The sequence below is a fragment of the Trachemys scripta genome, chromosome 7, assembly GCF_013100865.1.
Source record: "Trachemys scripta elegans isolate TJP31775 chromosome 7, CAS_Tse_1.0, whole genome shotgun sequence".
Classification (NCBI taxonomy): domain Eukaryota; kingdom Metazoa; phylum Chordata; order Testudines; family Emydidae; genus Trachemys; species Trachemys scripta.
The window spans coordinates 51,631,007-51,652,233 of NC_048304.1; the positions used below are offsets into that span (position 1 = coordinate 51,631,007).

The following is a 21,227-nucleotide window of genomic DNA, read 5'->3' on the forward strand; positions in this document are numbered from 1 at the left end:
TGCCATTACTGTATGTAATTGATTCCATTTAACCAATTCTAACTCTCATCTCTATCTTTTTCCTTTTATGAATAAACCTTTAGATTTTAGATTCTGAAGGATTGGCAACAGCGTGATTTGTGGGTAAGATCTGATTTGTATATTGACCTGGGTCTGGGGCTTGGTCCTTTGGGATCAGGAGAACCTTTTTCTTTTACTGGGGTACTGGTTTTCAGAACCATTCATCCCCATAACGAGTGGCACTGGTGGTAATACTGGGAAACTGGAGTGTCTAAGGAGATTGCTTGTGAGACTTGCGGTTAGCCAGTGGGGTGAGACCGAAGTCTTAGTCTGGCTGGTTTGGTTTGCCTTAGAGGTGGAAAAACCCCAGCTTTGGGCTGTAACTGCCCTGTTTAAGCAATCTGCCCTGAGTTGGCACTCTCAGTTGGGTTCCACCAGAACCGCATTGTCACAGAGGGGCAGGGGCGGGGCTAGGGCAGGACGGGGGCAGGGCTCCTCCCGTCCTCTTTTTTGCTTGCTGAAATATGGTAACCCTATCTGATCTGCCAAGTGGCTCTCCGGGCACTGCAGTTCCCAGCCCTGCACTGGGCCCCTAGCCTCTGGCCTGCTTATTTGGCAGAGGAACGGGCTGTCGGGGCTGCTGGCAAGGCCTTCCTGCTTCCCAGCCCACACACTGCCCCTCCTGCCCACACGCTGCCCCCTACTCACATGCTGCCCCCCACCGACACAGACCCTTGGACATGCAGCCCCGCACCCTGCACACACCATGCGCACGGCCCAGGCCCTGCCTCTCTCCCTGTCTTGGGGCCTGGCACTAGGCCTTGGGGGCTGCAGGAGCTGTCGCCGGGCCCCCTCCTAGAAACCCCCTGCCCTGGCCGCCTGCCCCTGCTCCCGCCCCACTGCTGGGGCTCTGAGCACCCAGCAGCCAGAGCATTTGGCCCTCAGCATGGGCCGCGCCAGGGGGCAGCATGGGGGTCCTGCCCATGCCCTGATAGGATTGGGTGAGAGTGGGGCAACCCCAGCCTGTGTGTAACTCACCCCCTCCCCTACAGTGGGCCCGGGATGAGTTTGACGGTCTCTTCAAGGTGCCTGCGGAGAATGTCAACAAATTCCTGGAGTGAGTGTGGGCCGGAGGGGGCTGTAGGGTGGCTCTGGGGGGTGGGGGTTGTGTGGCTTAAGGGAGCTGTGGGGGTTGGGGGGCTGAGGAGGGTGCTGGGGGGCAGGGGTTGGGCAGCTGAAGGTGCCTCTGGGGGGTGGGGGGCTGAGGGAGGTTCTGGGGGGTTGGGTGGCTGATGGGAGGTGTGAGGGTTGGGGACTGGAGGGGGACTCTGGGGGGCAGGGGTTGGGCAGTTGAGGGGGCCACTGAGGATTTGGGGGGCCGGAGTGGGGCTCTGACATTGGGGCCTGTCCGTGGTCTCTGTGGCCCAGCGGCTCACACGTACCAGGGCTCAGGGGCCAGCCTGGAAAGGTCCAGGATGCCTGGGTTCTCCCTGGCTGGGTGACCCTCCCCTGCTGGCCCTGGCTCTGGCACTGTGCTGCACTGTGTGTGTGTGGGACTAGGGCTCAGCCTGACACTGCCCTGTACCCATAGGGACCCAGCCTTCCTGGAGGTACAGCGGACGATGCAGGATCTGGAGGGGGTGCGAAGCAGCCTGCAGGAGAAGCCACGCAGCTGGCAGGACTGTGTGAGCTGGGCCAGGCAGCGCTGGGAGAGCCTCTATCACCACACAATCCTGAACCTGCTGCACGCTTTCCCACCCGGCCATGTGAGCAGCACCGCAGGCACCCCAGGCTCTCATCCCCCCGGCTCAGTGCCCCAGACTCCAATCTCTCCCCCAGTGCCCCCAAGCTCAGTGCCTCAGGCTCCCATCCCCCCCCGGCTCCCATCCCCCCACCCCCGGCTCAGTGCCCCGGTCTCCCTCCCCCACTTCCTGGCTCAGTACCCTGGGTCTCCTGTCCCTCTTGTTGAGCACCCCTGGCTACGGTCCCGGTCCCGCATCTCAGTACATCAGGCTCCGATCCTCCCGGCTAAATATTCCTAGTTCCAATCCCCCCCAGCTCAGTACTCCGGGCTTCAATCCCCGGCTCAGTGTCCTGGGTTTCCATCCCCCCGGCTGAGTACCCCAGCCTTCAATCCCCCCGGCTCAGTGCGCTGGACTCCGATGCCCCCGGCTCAGTGCCCCAGGCTCCCATCCCCCCCCAGCTCAGTACCTTAAGTTCCCATCCCCCCCCGGCTCGGTAGCTCAAGCTCCCATCCCCCCCCCCTGCCCCCGGCTCAGTAGCTCGGGCTCCCACCCCTCAGCTCAATGCTCCCATCCCCCCCGACTCAGTACCCAGGGCTCCGATGCCCTCAGTTCAGTGCCCCGGGCTTCCATCCCCCTGTAAAGATGCTGCCTTTGGTGGGACACTTCTGAGAGTATCAATTCAGGACAAATTGCTTAGAGCAGGGCAGTCACAGCCCAAAGCTGCGGTTTCTCCACTTCTAAGGCAAACCAAACCAGACAGAGAGGGCTTTGGTTTTACCTCACTGGCTAACCATAAGTCATACAAGCAATTCCCTTAGACACTCCAGTTTCCCAGTATCACCACCGGTGCCACTCGTTATGTGGATGAATGGTTATGAAAACCAATATCCCAGTAAAAGGAAAAAGGTTCTCCCGATCCCCAAGGACCAAGCCCCAGACCCAGGTCAATATACAAATCAGATCTTACCCACAAATCACACTGTTGCCAGTCCTTTAGAATCTAAAATCTAAAGGTTTATTCATAAAAGGAAAAAGATACAGATTAGAGCTAGAATTGGTTAAATGGAATCAATTACATACAGCAATGGCAAAGTTCTTGGTTCAGGCTTGTAGCAGTGATGGAATAAACTGCAGGTTCAAATCAAGTCTCTGGAATACATCCACAGCTGGGATGGGTCATTCAGTCCTTTGTTCAGAGCTTCAGTCTGTAGCAAAGTCAATCCAGAAGTAAGAAGCAGGACTGAAGACAAGATGGAGGAGATGCAGCTGCCTTTTATAGTCTCTTCCCGTGGAAGGACACCTTTTGTTCTGACTGTGGAAAATCACAGTAGCAAGATGGAGTTTGGAGTCACATGAGCAAATCACATGTCCGGGCATGACTCAGTTCTTTACAGGCCACGCCATTGTTCACATGTTAGTTTGAACGTTCCCAGGAAAGGTCAGATGTGGATTGGTGTCTCCCAAAGTCCATTGTCAGTTAAGGATTTCTTGAATCATAGAATCATAGAATATCAGGGTTGGAAGGGACCTCAAGAGGTCATCTAGTCCAACCCCCTGCTCAAAGCAGGACCAATTCCCAACTAAATCATCCCAGCCAGGGCTTTGTCAAGCTGGGCCTTAAAAATCTCCAAGGAAGGAGACTCCACCACCTCCCTAGGTAACGCATTCCAGTGCTTCACCACCCTCCTAGTGAAATAGTGTTTCCTAATATGCAACCTGGACCTCCCCCACTGCAACTTGAGACCATTGCTCCTTGTTCTGTCATCTGCCACCACTGAGAACAGCCGAGCTCCATCCTCTTTGGAACCCCCCTTCAGGTAGTTGAAGGCTGCTATCAAATCCCCCTTGATTCTTCTCTTCTGGAGACTAAACAATCCCAGTTCCCTCAGCCTCTCCTCATAAGTCATGTGCTCCAGACCCCTAATCATTTTTGTTGCCCTCTGCTGGACTCTTTCTAATTTTTCCACATCCTTCTTGTAGTGTGGGGCCCAAAACTGGACACAGTATTCTAGATGAGGCCTCACCAATGTCGAATAAAGGGGAACGATCACGTTCCTGGATCTGCTGGCAATGCCCCTACTTCTACAGCCCAAAATGCCGTTAGCCTTCTTGGCAACAAGAGCACACTGTTGACTCATATCCAGCTTCTCGTCCACTGTGACCCCTAGGTCCTTTTCTGTAGAACTGCTACCTAGCCATTCGGTCCTTAGTCTGTAGCAGTGCACGGGATTCTTCCGTCCTAAGTGCAGGACTCTGCACTTGTCCTTGTTGAACCTCATCAGGTTTTTTTTGGCCCAATCCTCTAATTTGTCTAGGTCCCTCTGTATCCGATCCCTACCCTCTAGTGTATCTACCACGCCTCCTAGTTTAGTGTCATCTGCAAACTTGCTGAGAGTGCAGTCCACACCATCCTCCAGATCATTAATAAAGATATTAAACAAAACCAGCCCCAGGACCGACCCTTGGGGCACTCCACTTGAAACCGGCTGCCAACTAGACATGGAGCCATTGATCACTACCTGTTGAGCCCGACGATCTAGCCAGCTTTCTATCCACCTTACAGTCCATTCATCCAGCCCATACTTCTTTAACTTGGCGGCAAGAATACTGTGGGAGACCGTATCAAAAGCTTTGATAAAGTCAAGGAATAACACATCCACTGCTTTCCCCTCATCCACAGAGCCAGTTATCTCATCATAGAAGGCAATTAGGTTAGTCAGGCACGACTTCCCCTTGGTGAATCCATGCTGACTGTTCCTGATCACTTTCCTCTCCTCTAAGTGTTTCATAATTGATTCCTTGAGGACATGCTCCATGATTTTTCCAGGGACTGAGGTGAGGCTGACTGGCCTGTAGTTCCCCGGATCCTCCTTCTTCCCATTTTTAAAGATGGGCACTACATTAGCCATTTTCCAGTCATCCGGGACCTCCCCCGATCGCCATGAATTTTCAAAAATAATGGCTAATGGCTTTGCAATCTCATCTGCCAACTCCTTTAGCACCCTCGGATGCAGCGCATCCGGCCCCATGGACTTGTGCGCGTCCAGTTTTTCTAAATAGTCCCCAACCACTTCTTTCTCCACAGAGGGCTGGTCACCTTCTCCCCATATTGTGCTGCCCAGTGCAGCAGTCTGGGAGCTGACCTTGTTCGTGAAGACAGAGGCAAAAAAAGCATTGAGTACATTAGCTTTTTCCACATCCTCGGTCACTAGGTTGCCTCCCTCATTCAGTAAGGGGTCCACACTTTCCTTGACTTTCTTCTTGCTGCTAACATACCTGAAGAAACCCTTCTTGTTACTCTTAACATCTCTTGCTAGCTGCAACTCCAAGTGTGATTTGGCCTTCCTGATTTCACTCCTGCATGCCTGAGCAATATTTTTATACTCCTCCCTGGTCATTTGTCCAATCTTCCACTTCTTGTAAGCTTCTTTTTAGCGTCTAAGATCAGCAAGGATTTCACTGTTTAGCCAAGCTGGTCGCCTGCCATATTTACTATTCTATCTACACATCAGGATGGTTTGTTCCTGCAACCGCAATAAGGATTCTTTAAAATACAGCCAGCTCTCCTGGACCCCTTTGCCCTTCATGTTATTCTCCCAGGGGATCCTGCCCATCTGTTCCCTGAGGGAGTCAAAGTCTGCTTTTCTGAAGTCCAAGTGCCTTGATTGGGCACTTACTGAGAATAGTCCTTTCTCAAGAAGCTGACCAAATGATTCACTGAGGCTACTTAGAATCAAAACACATTGAGATACAAGTACATAGCCAATATTCATAACTTCAACTACAAAAATGATACACACATACAGACAGCATAATCATAACCAGCAAATCATAACCTTTCCATAGACACCTTACTTGGCCTCCTTTGTACAAGATTTGGTGCAACCATAGGACCTTCTGTGACAATGTGGTTCTGGCGGAACCCAACTGAGAGTGCCAACTCAGGACAAATTGCTCAAACAGGGCAGTTACAGCCCAAGGCTGGGGTTTTTTCCACCTCTAAGGCAAACCAAACCAGCCAGACTAGGAGGACTTCGGTCTCACCCCACTGGCTAACCGCAAGTCTCACAAGCAATCTCCTTAGACACTCCAGTTTCCCAGTATTACCACCAGTGCCACTCGTTATGGGGACAAATGGTTATGAAAACCAATACCCCAGTAAAAGAAAAAGGTTCTCCTGATCCCAAAGGACCAAGCCCCAGACCCAGGTCAATATACAAATCAGATCTTACCCACAAATCACGCTGTTGCCAATCCTTTAGAATCTAAAATCTAAAGGTTTATTCATAAAAGGAAAAAGATAGAGATGAGAGTTAGAATTGGTTAAAGGGAATCAATTACATACAGTAATGGCAAAGTTCTTGGTTCAGGCTTGCAGCAGCGATAGAATAAACTGCAGGTTCATATCAAGTCTCTGGAATACATCCCCCGCTGGGATGGGTCCTCAGTCCTTTGTTCAAAGCTTCAGCTTGTAGTAAAGTTCCTCCAGAGGTAAGAAGCAGGATTGAAGACAAGATGGAGATGAGGCATCAGTCTTATATAGACTTTTCCAGGTGTAAGAACACCTCTTTGTTCTTACTGTGGAAAATTACAGCAAAATGGAGTCTGGAGTCACATAGGCAAGTTCCTGCATACTTTGCTGAGTCTCAAGGCATATTTGCCTTCTCTCAATGGGTCCATTGTATAGCTGATGGTCCTTAATGGGCCATCAAGCAGGCTAGGCAGAGCTAACACCAGTTTGTCTGGGATGTCACCCAGCAGCATAGCATAAGTTTGAAATACAGACAGTATAGAGCCAATATTCATAACTTCAACTACAAAATTGATACACACATATAGACAGCATAATCATAACCAGTAAACCATAACCTTGTCTTAGATACCCCATTTGACCCCCTTTATACAAGATTTGCGTGCCACTACAGGACCTTGGTTGCAACAATGATCGATATGGTCCCAGATTATATCAATAACGTCACACCTTCGTTGCAGCAATGATCTATACAGTCACAGTTCATGTCAATAATGTCACACCCCCTGGCTCAGTGCCACGGGCTCCCATCTCTCTGGCTCAGTACCTTGGGCTCTGATCCCTCCTGCTCAGTGCCCCGGACCCCGATCCCTCAGACTCTGATACCCCCGGCTCATTGCCCCGGGCTCCCATCCTTCCAGCTCAGTACTCTGGGTTTCCATCCTCCCAGCTGAGTGTCCCAGGCTCCCATCCCCCCGGTTCAGTGCCCTGGGCTTCCATCCCCCCGGCTCAGTGACCTGGGCTCCCATCCCCTGGCACAATGCCCCTGGATCCGATCCCCTCTGGCTCAGTACCCTGGGTCTCCGATCCCCCTTTTTGAATAGTTCTAGCTCCGATCCCGTGGCTCAGTACCTCGGACTCTGATCCCCCTGGCTCTATACTTCTGTCTCCCATCCCCCCAGCTCAGTGGCCTAGGCTCCAACCCCCTGGCTCAGTACTCCTGGCTCCCATACCCCCAGCTCAGTGGCCCGGGCTCCATCTCCCTGGCTCAGTACTCCGGGCTCCCATCCCCCAGGCTCAGTGCCCTGGGCTCCCATCCCCCTGGCTCAGTGCCCCGGGCTCCCATCCCCCCAGCTAAAGTGCCCCAGGCTCTCATCCCCGCAGTTCAGTGCCCCCGGCTCCCATCCCCTTGGATCAATGCCCCTGGCTCCGATCCCCCCGGCTCAGTGCCCTGGGTCTCTGATCCCCCTTGTTGTGTACCCCAGGCTCCGATCCCCACCTCCCAGTAGCCCCCGGCTTGGTATCCCAGGCTCCAATCCCCTGGCTCATACCCTGGGCTCTGATCCCTCTGGGCTCCAATCACCCCCAGGGCCTCCAGGCTCAGTACACCAGGCTCTGCCCCCTGTACTTCGCATGGATCTGGTCCCCCCTGAATTCCTGGGCTCTCATCCCCCCCGGGCCTCTATCAATCCACCTCTTGACGCCCTCCTAATCCTTCGGCCCTTGCCTCCCGGCCCCCCCAAGCCCCCAGTGCACCCTCCCACAGGGTCCCCTGAGCCCACAAGTCCCTTCTGCGTTTCCCACAATGGAGCTTCAGCTCCCTGGTTCCTATGACCTGCCCTGGAGCTGCACACGGGGAGGGGAGCCTCCATTGGCTGGGCCTCTTGCTGGCCCTGGCCTGACCCCTGGCTTCCCCTGTCCTCAGGAGACCAGCCCCGGGGTCCCCTTCTGGGCAGGACCCAAGAGATGCCCCCAACCCCTGGAGTTTGACTGCGACAATGTAAGTGGGGAGCAGGTGAGGGTGCCTGCGGGTGGGGGATGGGGCTATGGGGGCAGGGCCAGTGGTGGAGCCAGGACCCAAGCTGCAGGGAGCTCTGTGCTGGGGCTAGTGGATGAGGCGTGGCCCCTGTTGGGGTGGTGCCTGTGTTAGAGTTTGGGTTATGGCGACCAAGGCCCAAGGGGTGGGACCCATGCTAGGGGCAGGGCTCATGTTGGGGGTGAGACTGTGAGGGGCAGGATCTGTGCTTGGGGCAGGGGCTGAGGGACCTGGGGGCAGGTGGGTGAGTGTGGTTGGGTGATGGCACCAGGTGTGGGCGAGTGGGCGAGGATGCCAGGCGTGGGCGGTTGGACGTGGGTGATGGTGCAGGGTACAGGCGGGCGAGTGGATGATGGTGCAGGGCAATGGTGGGTGGGCAATGGTGCAGGGTATAGGCAGCCGGGTGGATAATGGCACAGAGTGATGGTGGGTGGGCGAGTGAGCGCGGGTGACAGTGCATGGTACAGGTGGGTGGGTGGGCGAGGGTGCTGGGCATGGGACGGTACAGGGTACAGGTGGTGGGTGGGTGATGGTGCAGGGTAGAATCATAGAATATCAGGGTTGGAAGGGACCTCAGGAAGTCATCTAGTCCAACCCCCTGCTCAAAGCAGGACCAATTCCCAACTAAATCATCCCAGCCAGGGCTTTGTCAAGCCGGGCCTTAAAAACCTCCAAGGAAGGAGATTCCACCACCTCCCTAGGTAATGCATTCCAGTGCTTCACCACCCTCCTAGTGAAATAGTGTTTCCTAATATCCAACCTAGACCTCCCCCAAATATATGGAGAGATACACTTATCTCATAGAGCTGGAAAGGACCCTGAAAGGTCATTGAGTCCAGCCCCCTGCCTTCACTAGCAGGACCAAATACTAATTTTTACCTCTGATCCCTAAGTGGCCCCCTACAAGGATTGAACTCACAACCCTGGCTTTAGCAGGCCAATGCTCAAACCACTGAGCTATCCCTCCCCCCACTACAGGTAGGCGAGTGCATGATGATGCAGGGTGATGGTGCCGGGCACAGTGTGCGGGTGGGTGGACGAGGGTGCCAGGCATGGGCGTGTGATGGTGTCATGCCCTGCATCCCCCACTTCCTGCAATTCACTGTGACTCTAGCTAGCCAGTAAAACAGAAGGTTGATTAGACGACGGGAACACGGTCTAAAACAGAGCTTGTAGGTACAGAAAACAGGACCCCTCAGTCAGGTCCATCCTGGGAGGTGGGGAGCCCAGACCCAGGTTCTGGGCCTCCCTCCATCTCCCCAGCCAGCTCCAAACTGAAACTCCCTCCAGCAGTCTCACCCAGCCACACTACCAGCTCCTCCTCCAGCCTCTGTCCAGTTTCCCTGGCAGAAGGTGTCACCTGGCCCCAACCCCTCCTGGGCTTAGGTTCCGAAGGGCAGCCGCCATCGTTTACGTGCTGGCCATCAAATATCATCCCTTAGTGATGTCACACCCTTATTGCCCATCACCATCTAGTATTGGTGCAGTACCCCAGGGAAACGGAGGCATGCCCCGTGTTAGCAGAAGACAGTAAACTAGTAAAACCCCCATGCAACATTACCAGGTTAATACTCCCTATTCTATCACAGATGGTGCAGGGTATGGGCGACTGGATGATGGCCAGGGCAATGGTGCCGGGTATAGGCGGGTGATGGTGCAGGGTACAGGTAGGCGGGTGGATGATGGCACAGGGCGATGGTGACAATGCAGAGCACAGGCGGGGGCGGGTGATGGTGCAGGGTATGGGTGGGTGGGTGATGGTGCCGGGTGTGGGCGGGTGGGCATGCGTGACAATGCAGGATAAAGGCGGGTGGGTGGACAACAGCGATGGGTGATAATGGGGGGTGAGGGCATTGGGCATGGGTGCGTGACGGCGCAGGATGCGGGTGGGTGGGTGATGGTAAGGATGGGTGGGCATGGGTGCCGAGTGCGGGTGACGGTAAAGGGTACAGGCGGTAGGTGGGCGAGTGTGCCGGGTGTGTGCGGGTGATGGTGCAAGGTACCGGCAGTCGGGTGGGCAAGGGCGCTGGGTGTGGGCGAGTGACTGTGCAGGGTACAGGAGGGTGGGTGGATGATGGCACAGGGTGATGGTTAGTGGGACGGAGCAAGGAACAGGCAGGTTGGTTCATGATGGTGTTGGGCTTGGGTGACGGTGCAGGGTACAGGCGGGCGACTGTATGATGGTGCTGGACCTGGGTGCAAAGTACACACGGGCAGATGGGCAAGGGCACCGGGCATGGTTGGGTGATGGTGCAGGGTACGAGCGGGTGCGTGGCCGAGGACTTCGGGCGTGGGCGGGTTACAGTGCAGGGTAGAGGCGGGTGGGTGCAGAGACAGACGGGTGTGTGGATGATGGCACAGGGCAATGGCACCAAGTATGGGCGGGTGCTGGTGCAGGGTACAGGCTGGCGGGTGAATGATGGCGCAGGGCAATGGTGGGTGGGGCGGGTGACAGTACAGAGCACAGGCCGGCATGTGGGCAAGGGTGCTGGACATGGGTGGGTGATGGTGCAGGGTATGGATGAGCAAGGGCACTGGGCAATCATTTTGGGTGTGGGTGGTTGATGGTGCAGAAGGTACAGGCAGGTGGGAGAGGTGGGAGATGGAGGAGTGGAGCAGGGAGTGTAGGGGGAGGGGTCGGACAGGGAAGTGTGGGACAGAGGGAGCAGGGACTGCCCTCCCCCCCCCCGCCCCCGCGCTGAGCCAGGCTGTATTCACAGAGCACCCACATGGACTATATCATGGCAGCTGCAAGCCTCTTTGCCCAGACTCACAGGCTGCAAGTGCCCCGGGACCGGGCAGCTGCCAGGGAGACACTACGGGCCATGGCCGTGCCTCCCTTCCAGAGGGAGGTGGGGGTGCAGATCCCTGTCACGGAGGAGGAAATGGAGGAGGTGCCCGGCTGTGTCGGTAAGGGCCATGCTTGGGCCGCGGTGCCAGAGGCTGTGCAGCGGGGAAGGGAAGTGGGTGCCGGCCGTGGTAGGGAGCTCAGCCTGGTGCCAGTTGGGTGGGAGGGGCTCTGCCTGGTGCCGGCGGGCAGGGAGCCCTGCTTGACGTGGGTGGGGGGGGGCTCTATTCTGTCCTGTGGGAGTCGGCGGCCAGGCACCCCAGGACCCAGCACAGAGCAACCCATCGCCCTCTGCAGACACCTGCAGGCTCGCTGGCCTGGCGTGGACCCTTCTGGAGTTGACATTTCCCTCGCAGGCGCCGCCTTGGACAGCCCCTGCCCACCAGCCTGCATCTCCATTTGTACCTGCTGCCCAGGGCGGGTGGGTGCCCCCCCACCTGGGCCAGGGGAATCCTGTCCCAGTCTGGCTCCCTGGGGAAAAGGGCACCCTGACTCCAACACCGCCCTCGCTAGGGCTCAGAGGGCGTTGGCACAGGCAGGGCTTGAGCCTGGCCTGTTCCTTGCCTGAGGCTCGGCTGCAGGTCCCATGCTGTCCCTGGGCCCCTCCGAGGTGTGTACTGTCCCCGATCCCCAATGGGCACCACGCAGGCCCTGCTCTGCTGGCCTGGCAGGGCTCCTGGCACCATCTCAGAACAGCCCAGGGCAGTGCCTGCTGGGGACATTGCTGTCCGTGGCTTCACCCCAGGACGGCGCTCAGCCCCAGTCTCCCTGCCAGAGCTGCCCCACCCTGCTGCTGGCTCAGGGGTTTCCTGAGTACCACAGATGGGCCCAGGGGACCAGCCCCCAGCTGCAGCCCCACTGTTCTCTGTGTCCCCTGCAGACGAGGAGCAGCTGGCAGCGCTGAGGCAGGAGCTGGCAGAGCGCAGACGGACATTGCTGGAGGGGGGGTGCAGTAGCACCCACCTCATGGAGCCTATCCACTTTGAGAAGGTAGCGGGGGCTGCGCTGACCAGGGTCACTCTCCCCCAGGTGCTGGGGTGGGGGTGTGCTGTGAGCCGTGGCTGGGGTGGGTGGCCGGCCTGGTTGGCATCGCCCAGGGGCTGGGGCTGCAGGAGATTCCAATGTGCCCAGGGGCAGCATGAGGGGCTAGGGTGGAGCATACGGCCCCATAAGCGGGCTGGTCTTTGCCCTGTGGGCGCTGTCTGGGTAGGGACTGTCTATTACTGCCACGTGAGGTAGGGCAGGAGCCAGTGAAGCCACGCAGGGTCGGGCAGGGGCCGGGGTGGGCAAGCAGGGTCAGGCAGGGGCTGGCATGGCCACATGGGGTCAGGCAGCAGTTGGGCAGGGGCTATTGAAGCCACGTGGGTCAAGCAGGGGGCTGGCATGGCCACATGGGGTCAGGCAGGGCCCACGGGTCGGGAAGTGCCCAGAGTTGCCAGGCAGCTGGGTGTCCGTGTCACTCAGAACAGGGGTTCATGTCAGAGCCGTGCTGGGCACCCGTGTGCCCCCGCCCCCAGTTCTCATCACGCTCCTCTCGCACTGGCCCTGCAGGATGACGACAGCAATGGCCATGTGGATTTCATCATGGCCGCGTCAAACCTGCGGGCTGCGAACTATGGCATCGCCCCTGCCGACTGGCACAAGGTGCGGGGGGACAGTCCTCTCAGGGCCAGAGGTGGGGTGGGAGCAGGGCCATGCACCCCCAGGGACAGACGAAGGGCGGGGCCAGGGCCATGGGCCTCCCAGGGACAGACACGGGGCGAGGGTGGGGTGATGGCCTCCCCAGGGACAGATGAAGGGTGGGGCCGGGGCCATGCGCCTCCCGGGGACAGATGCGGGGCAATGGGCCCCCCTGGGCACAGATACAGGGCAGGAGTGGGGTGACGGTCCCCCCCGGGCACAGACATGGGTTGGGGGTGGGACGACGGGCCCCCGGGAACAGACGTGGGATGGGGGTCGGATGATGGGCCCCCTCGGGACAGACACAGGGTGGGGTCGGGGCTGGGGCTATGGGCCTCCCTGGGGACAGATGAGGGGTGGGGGCGGAGGTGGAGGTGGGGCAAAGGCCTCCCCAGGATAGCTGCAAGGTTTGGGGCCCTGCGCCCGCCCTGGCAGCCGCTGCTGACACAGTTCCCTGTTGCCTGGCAGAGCAAGCGGGTAGCGGGCAGGATTGTGCCCGCCATTGCCACCACAACGGCGGCAGTGGCCGGATTGGCATGCCTGGAGCTCTACAAGCTGGTGTGGGGTCACCGGGACCTCGGCTCCTACTGCAACAGTTTCCTGCAGCTTGCGGAGCCGCTGCTCGCCCGCTTCCGGCCCCTGTCGCCCCCAGCCACTTACAAGGTGAGACCCCATGCCCGGCCTTGCCAATGACCTCCCCCGCACCCGGGCAGGGGTTGAGTGGCAAGGAGGGGGAATAGGCCCTCCTCAAGGGCAGCAAAGTCAGTGGCTGGGGGATGCCGGAATCTGGTGCCCGCGCCCTGGCAGTGAGGACTGGCCCAATGCCCCAGTGCAGCACTAGGAGCCACTGTGCTGCAGGGAGCAGGGTGGGGGTCTCCCCGGCAGTCAGGGCTGGCACTTATGCCCCAGTGCAGCACAAGGGGCGCTGTGCTGCAGAGACCCATACAGAGTCTCCCCTGGCAGTCACGGCTGGCTTGATGCCCCAGCGTAGCCCTACGGGGACTGTGCCCTGGAGGTACAGTGTGGGAATGGCCCCAGCCTGTGGCCGTGGGGAGGTTGGCACAGGGAAGGTGCGCCGAGGGTCCTGGCTCACTGTTACACTCCCATCTTCTGTGTGCTGTTATCAGCTCTGGGGTGGCTGCCTGGCTGCACCGTGTTCCTCCCCAGCAAGGGCTGCATCTCAGTGGTGGTGGAGGGGAGCATAGCTCTGGGCAATGGGCTGCAGCTGTAGCTAGGGATCCCCCACTCTGGGTGGTACTGGAGCAAGGAGAGCCACAGCTGGGGCATTGCAGGCCTATGCCTTGCCCTCTGCCTGGGCGCAGGGCCCAGCATGTGAGGGGGGCCTAGACGCTGTGCGCACAGTGTGGGGAGCTGTCCAGCCCCTGACGCCTGGACCGTGCTGGGAGCCAGCATCCCAGGGACCGGGGCTCTGCCAACAGCTGCCTGGGCATGGCCAAGCAGCTTTCAGCCAGCCCCTGTAGCCGCCCTTCTCTCTACCACGCGAAGCTACCCCTGACCTACCCCTGGACAGGCCTTGCAGCATGAGAGCGCTGTGTGGCAGCAGGGGGAGCAGGCAGAGCTGTAGGGCATCGGGGGCGCGCAGGCAGAGCTGTGGGGCAGTGGGGGGCTCTGGGGCACCGGGAGGCACAGGCAGAGCTGTGGGAATTAGTTGGGGGCTGTAGGGCAGCAGGGAGCAGGCAGAGCTGTGGGGCAGTGGGGAGGGGCTGTAGGGCAGAGGGGGGAGCAGGCTGAGGTTTGGGGATCAGCGGGGGGCTGTGGAGCAGCGTGGGGAGGAGACAGAGCTGTGGGGATCAGTCGGGGGCTGTAGGGTAGCGAGGGGAGCAGGTAGAGCTGTGGGTATCAGTGGGGGGCTGTAGGGCAGTGGGGGGAGCATCAGGTATGTGGGGCAGCGGGTCTATATGGAAGCAGTGGGAGCAGGCAGAGATATGGGGCAGTGGGGGGCTGTATGACAGAGGGGGAAGCAGGCAGAGCTGTTGGGGGCTGTGGGGGGAGCAGGCAGAGCTGTGGAGATCAGCGGGGGGCTGTGTGGGGAACAGGCAGAGCTGTGTGGCAGCGAGGGGCTGTAGGGCAGGGAGGAGCAGGAGGAGCTGTGGGGATCAGTGGAAGGGCTGTGGGGCAGTCGGGGGAGCAGGCAAGGCTGTGGGGATCAGTGGAGGGGTTGTGGGGCAGTGCGGGGAGCAGGTAGAGCTGTGGGGCAGTGGGGGGAGCAGGCTGAGCTGTAGGGCAGTGGGGGGCTGTAGGACAGCGGGTGAAGCAGACAGAGCTTGTGGGGAGCAATGTGGGGCTGTAGGGCAGCGGGGGAGCAGGCAGAGCTGTTGGACAGTGGGGGGCTATAGGGCAGAGGAGGGAGCAGGCTGAGGTTTGAGGATCAGCGGGAGGCTGTGAGGCAGCAGGGTAGCAGGGCTGTAGGGCAGAGGGTGGAGCAAGCAGAGCTGTGGGGGGCTGTAAGCCAGCAGGGGGAGCAGGCAGAGCTATGGGCTAGCAGGGGCTGTGGGGTAATGGGGGGAGCAGGCGGAGCTGTGGGGGCCTCCAGGGCAGTGGGCAGAGCTCTGGGGATCTGCAGGGGACTGTGGGGCAGTTCTGGGAGTAGGCAGAGCTGTGGGGATGAGCCGAGGGCTGTAGGGTAGCGGGGGAACAGGCTGAACTCTGGGGATCAGCGGGGGGCTGTAGGGTAGTGGGGAGCCATGGGGCAGCGGGGGCCTGTGTGCAGAGCAAGGGCTGAGCACAGGGCCTGTTACTGTGGGGTGGGGGGCAGGAGCCATCTGTCTGTGGGGCATGGTGGGGAGAGGCTGTCTGTGGAGCCAGGGGCCATCCCGTCCCAAGTTTGGGTGCTCAGCATGGAGCCCCTGGCCATCTCTAGCTCTCCCCCTCCAGCGCCACCCAGCATCTGCTCCCGTCCCCGCTGTGTGCCAGTGCCTGGCTCCCCGCGAGGTCTGGGACGGGCACCCTCCCAGCTCTTCTCCCCAGCAGCCTGTGCCGGACATCCCCCACATTCTTCTCCCCCATCTGGGACGGGCACCCCCCGCTCTGCTCCCCTCCGCAGGCCTGACACTCCGCTTGAGCAGCAGATGTGGGGTGGGGGAGGCAGGGCCCTAAATTGGGACCATGTGGCGGGGGAGGAGGCAAGTTTCCTGCTGCACAGGAAGCGCTGACGGGAACCAGGCTGCCTGTGGGGGCGGGGGAAGGGGAGCCAGGCTGGCTGGGGCGGTGGGGAAGAGGAGGCGCCAAACATTTGTCTCTCAGTGTATTTCCACTAACACAGCCAAGTCAGCTACCGGCCTGCACTTGCCTTCCCGCAGCCGTCCCCCTCCCCCCGGCAGTGCACCCCCCCAGGAGCAGGGAACCCCACAGCCTGGCCAGGACCCCAGCGGCAGCAACACTGCAGCTCCTGGGCCTGGGGTGCAATGGGGTTGTAGGCTGGTCCCAGCGTGGGTAAGGAGAGCACCCCCTACAGGGGCAAGGGGGCCAGCCCTGTGGGCCCGGGAGAACCCCCTGCCCCACATCCTGCTGCACAGCCCCTCATCTATGCTGGCCCAACCCGTGACAACCAGGGAAGAGTGCCCCCTGCTGAGTAGTCCAAGCTGCAGCCCAAGGGGGTCTGGAGTCCCTCTTAAGGCCTGGGCGACTTGGGGGAGCCCTTCCCTGGCTGGGAGACCAGTGGGGCCATGGCTCCAGCACACAGCGGCTGGCAGGAGAGCAGGCCAAGGGCGGCAGGGGCAGAGGCTGGCTTCCGTGGGCTCTACGCAGCCTGGCTGCCCTGAGCATGCTGAGCTCTGGCTCAATGTGCGGAGGAGCGGAGACGTCCGGGTCAGCGCCCTGCTGCCCTTGGGGGCAGGAAGGGGGCGCAGGCTGGCAAGAGTGGAACAGTCTCCTGCCAGCCAGGAGCGGCGCCAGGGTTTTTGCAGCCCTAGGCGGCAGCGCTTCTCTGAGCATTCAGGGGGCCTGGGGTCTTCGGCGGCGGGGGTCATTCCACTCCGTGGCTTCGGGGCACTTTGGCGGCCAGTCCTGGAGTGAGTGAAGGACCCGCCGCCGAATTTCCGCCAAAAACTCGAAACGGAAGGACCCCCCGCTGCTGAATTTCTGCCGAGGGCGGCAAAATGCCGCCCCCCAAATTCTGCCGCCCTAGGCAACCGCCTAGGGTCGCCTACTGGAAGCGCCAGCCCTGCTGCCAGCCCCTGTAGGAGCACCATCCCCTTGCCCAGAGGGGACCTGAGGTGCTGGGATCAGACGAGCTGCGCCAGGTTCCCCCAGCGGGGCAGCATTAGGCAGGACTTGAACCCAGGAGTCCAGGAGCACAGCTGGCATCTCCCAGGCTGGGCTGAGGGGATGTGGGGCAGGTCCCCCAGCTCCGTGTGGGGGCCAGAGGAGGAGCTGTGCCATGGCAGGCACAGGGTTAACTCCGCCAGGCTCTCAGGCTGCAGGTGGTGAAGGGGGTGGGGTGGGGGGAGCGGCCAGGTGCTAATGCCTTGACCCACCCGGGTGAGAAGGGGTGGAGTCCTGCTCAGAAATTGGCAAGAGCAAATGGCCAGGGCCAGCTGCAGCAAATGGCCAGGCTGTTCCACTCCCAGCACACCCAACCCAGCCCCAGCTGCCCATCCAGGGGCCATGCTCAGCTCTGCCAGGCTTGCTGCAGGGACTTTCTCAGGTCCTGCAGCCTCTGCGCCTCAGTTTCCTTACCATGAGCTCACTGCCTGAAGGGTGGCAGAGTGGCCAGGAGCAGGGAGCTGGGACTGGGCACAGTGGGGGCTCTGCTGGAAGGCAGAGCAGAGAGCCCAGCAGGGGAGGGGCAGGGGGCTAGCTTGCCCTGGGGCTGGCACTGAGTAGCGTGGGCACTAGGCCTGGGAGTTAAGCTGTGAGGCTGGGGAAAGTGCTGTGGGCTGATCAGTTGTGATGCAGGAGGTGGCTGGGGCAACTGTGCTGCCCCCTAGATCTCTGCAGCCCGGGGTGGAGCCAGCTGGGGCGATGCTGGCCCTGGGTTGGGGGGATGAGCCATGCCAGGGCCGAGCCAGTGAGAACTCCTGCCCCCGAACCCCAGGCACTCCAGTCATCTCCCCTTTGACAGCCTTGTGTGCCCTGTGTGCTCTCCCCACATCCGGGCTGCCCAGAAAGGCCTGGCTTGTTGGCAGTCGAAGCCGCCCCCAGCCCCAGCTGGCTGGGTCCTGTGCAGGGCAGAGACCCGCAGGGCTTGGCAGAAGAAATGACTGATTGTGTGTGTGCAGGGGGAGCACTGCCTCAATGGGGCTTTGTGCAGGGCTGCCCCACCCAGCTTCTCCAGAGCTCAGCAGCCCAGACCCCCCTGGCGCTGGCAGCGCTGGCGGCACAGACAGCAGTGGGGGCCATGCCAGTCCCTCACCTCGGCAATGCTTACAGGGGAGCTATATGCCTGGGCACAGCCCACAGGGGAGGGGGGTTGTCCCCTGTCCCAGCCTGGCCAGCCAGGGGCTCCAGCGACCCGTGGGGAGGGCAGAGCTCATGCCCAAGTCTGCTCGGGGCTGTGCCCTGCCTCCACCTCCAGTGTTCCCCCCCTACCCCCCACAGGCCATATGTCTTGCCCTGACTTCTGCATCCTGCCCGTCCCAATGTGAGGGGACGGGGGGCTGGGCATGGCCCCCATGCCCTAACACTGCTGCGCCCAAATGCAGGGTCCTGTTTGCACTCACCCTCACCAGCCAGAGGCCAGGACTGGGACAGGCATTGAGGAAGTGGGCTGAGTGCTGGATTGGCCAGGGAGGCTCTGGGCCCCACTGTCAGGATGTGGATTTTCTAATTCACATTCTGGAGTGATTTTGATTATTCTGAAAAGGAGGGAATTGCAAAAGGGACCAGCCAGGCTTACCGCCCCCTGGCTCGGCTGGTGCTCCTCAGCTCCAACCCGCAGCCCCTGCTAGCCCAGCCCTAGGCTCCCTCCACAGCTCTGGCAATGCCCCTCACTCCTGACCCACAGCCCCTGCTAGCCCAGCCCCAAGCTCCTGCCAGCTCTGGTGATGCCCCTCACGACCCGCAGCCCTGTATTAATGGGCAGTGCAGGGAGAGATCGGTGTGCCATTGTTGAGGGGCAGTGCCAGTGTACCATGGCCATGCACAGAGCTGGTGCTCGTGGGGGGGGAACAGATGGGGATACCCAGCTCCCTGGTCCTGTGGTGGCTACAGAGGGGTGGAGGGTACCGCCACATGCTGACATCAGCCTGCCCTTGTGTCCCCACCAGTATGGCCAGGAGACATGGAGCTGCTGGCATCGGGTTGAGGTGCCCGGGATCGGCGCCCACAGGGAGGAGCTGAGCCTGCAGGAGCTCCTGGACCAGCTGCAGGTGACCCTTCCCCCAACCCCCCGCCAGACCCTGGGCTGTGGGAACAGGCCTGTGCCCCCTTCATCCTGCTGACCCCCCCTTTCCCTCTGGGACCTGAGCCCTGTCCCCACTGCCTAGAGGCAGTGGCTGGGCCTTGGGCAGTCTGCCCCCACCCCAGGCAGGCACTCACCTCCCCCACAGCTCTCACCCACCCCCTACCCAGGTCTCTCTGGGGTGCCCACTGCCAGACATGGCTGCTTGGGAAGGTCTTGGCTGGCCCACTTTCTCCAGACAGCCCCCTGCATGCTGGCCTAGTCCAGGCACATCCAGTCTGGGACTTGTGCTGGGGGGAGCCACTGATGCTACCCAATGGCTGGAGAAACAGCCTCGTCTGGGGCTTGGGAGAGACCCGGGGATGGGGGGAGACCCCCCACTTACTCCTTTTTTCCTATTCCACAAAAGCCTATGGGAAGCGAGTGCCCAGTGCTGGGCCTGGCACTGACCTGCCTCATCCTTGTCGCCCCTCCTGCCTTACAGGGGGTGCACGGCCTGCCAGTGCGTACAGTGCTGTGTGGGGTGACCATTCTCTATGCCAGCTTCTGGGCCAAGCAGAAACGCGAGGCACAGCTCGCCCGCAGGTAGGCGTTGTCTGGGCCTCTGGGCTGGCACCTGGCTCTCCTCTGGCCCTGGGCTGGCTGCCCTCCCTCTGCAGGGGGCTGATGGGTCTGCAGCAGGGGGCATCACCCCACGAGCCCCCATCCCAAGTGTAGTCCTGGGGACCAGCACCAGCTCCCCCGCTACCAGCTCCTGCGTAACCCACTGCCCTTCCCCTGCCAGTCGCCAGGACTCCAGCTCCCCCTGCCCCTCCCTCCCTCCCTCTCCCCCTCTCCAGGGCTCCAGTTCTGCCCCCTGCTGCCCCTCCCCCCACTCACCAGGACTCCAGCTCCCCCCCTTCTCTGACAGCTGCATCACTGGCTCCCAGCCAGTCTGACCACTGGGTAAACATCCTGCTTCCTGCATCGGGACCCCCGCCCGGCCCCTTGCTGGCTGCGCTCAGCAGGAAGGCCCCAAGGGCCAGGTGGCATTGCCCTCAGGCCTGGCCATGGGAGCTCCTCCAGCCAAAGACCCCTGCCAGCACCCCTGGGCTCGGCGAGGAGCAGGACTGGGACTAGGGTCAGCATGGGGAGGGGCGCTAGGGGAGCCTGGCGAGGGGCAGGGATCAACCCCCGCAGGGCTGACATGGGAAGTCACTCAGAGCTTGGGGTGTTGCCCCAGGCAGGCCAGCTGGATGCCCACAGAGAGGGGGTCTTCAAACCTGGCTTCGGGTGCTTGGACCCCAGCCCCCTCCCCAGCCAGGGCTGTGCTCACTGGCACTGCCAAGTCTCCACTGATGCAGGGTCGCCAGGGGGTTGACTGGCACAGCCTCTGGGCATATACACTGGGCCTGGTTCCTGCTGGATGTCCTGTGGCTTATTCACCCTTCCCCTTCCCTAGACTGACGCAGCTGGTGGGCGGCCCCTCTGGAGCAGCCTGGCCGCCCCCCCGGATCCTGGTGCTGGACCTGGTCTGTGAGGACCAACAGGACGACGACGTCTTACCGCCCGTGCATGTTCGGCTGCCCTGTGGCTGAGCAAAGCCTGCTGCTGGGCGTCTCCCTGGGCACAGACAGGCAGCAGGGGCTTGGCTGTATGCTACAGGGCCCCTGAGATGCTCAGCAGGACGCTGGCCCCCTTCTCACCAGCCTGGCAGTGGAGAGCCCAGGATGTAGATGGGCGCACTAGGAGCAAGGCCTGCCCCCACCCCCTTACAGCTAATAAACCCCTGCCCCATCAGTAGGAGCCAGAGGACTGCTCATTCGGGGGGGGGGGGGGGGGAGGGTTGGGCAGTGCCTCCATCTGTTAACTCACCCGCTGCAATTCTCCTGCTGAAATGGGGAGGGGCATAACAGGTTCAATAGCCCCACTCCCCGGGCAGCTTCTGGGACAGCGAGGGGCCTGGCTGGAGGTGTTTCAAGGACCCCCTAGTCCCGGGACAGTCTGGCACCAGCGCCAACTCTGTGCCACAAATCGGGGTCCAGCCTGGTGCCTCCTCATGGGAGCTGGGCATGGCAGCCTCGGATGGGCAGGGGCAGAACAGCTTGGCACCCCCCACCAGCAGCTCCCTGGCAGCTGGCGAGGGAAAAGGGGGAAATCAGCATTTCAATGGGTGTGCCCTGTGCGTGCAGCATGATTGTGCAGCACGCAGTGTATGCATGTGCACTGTGGGGGTGTGCATGTGCGTGCATTGATCATTCTGTGTGTGTGGGTGCGTGCACTGCATGTGCACCATCTGGGTGAGCCAGGCTCCCTCCCCTGCCCCA

General features: G+C 60.6%; 1 protein-coding gene across 10 annotated transcripts in view; it reads left to right on the forward strand.

The window, feature by feature from the left end:
* UBA7 (ubiquitin like modifier activating enzyme 7) overlaps positions 1–20,706 on the forward strand; it is a 65,222-nt gene extending 44,516 nt beyond the window's left edge. For 5 of the 10 annotated variants that reach the window (XM_034777306.1, XM_034777310.1, XM_034777309.1 and 2 more), the window contains 10 exons: positions 1,053–1,117; positions 1,592–1,766; positions 7,922–7,996; positions 10,753–10,942; positions 11,728–11,870; positions 12,432–12,524; positions 13,029–13,223; positions 18,788–18,889; positions 19,406–19,506; positions 20,363–20,706. In XM_034777306.1, the coding sequence (XP_034633197.1) occupies positions 1,053–1,117; positions 1,592–1,766; positions 7,922–7,996; positions 10,753–10,942; positions 11,728–11,870; positions 12,432–12,524; positions 13,029–13,223; positions 18,788–18,889; positions 19,406–19,506; positions 20,363–20,498 (1,275 nt within the window). In that variant the 3' untranslated portion in view covers positions 20,499–20,706. The remainder of the gene's footprint in view (positions 1–1,052; positions 1,118–1,591; positions 1,767–7,921; positions 7,997–10,752; positions 10,943–11,727; positions 11,871–12,431; positions 12,525–13,028; positions 13,224–18,787; positions 18,890–19,405; positions 19,507–20,362) is intronic. The other 5 variants (XM_034777305.1, XM_034777307.1, XM_034777311.1 and 2 more) reach the window with 5 other exon arrangements.
* The last annotated feature ends 521 nt before the right edge of the window (positions 20,707–21,227 follow it).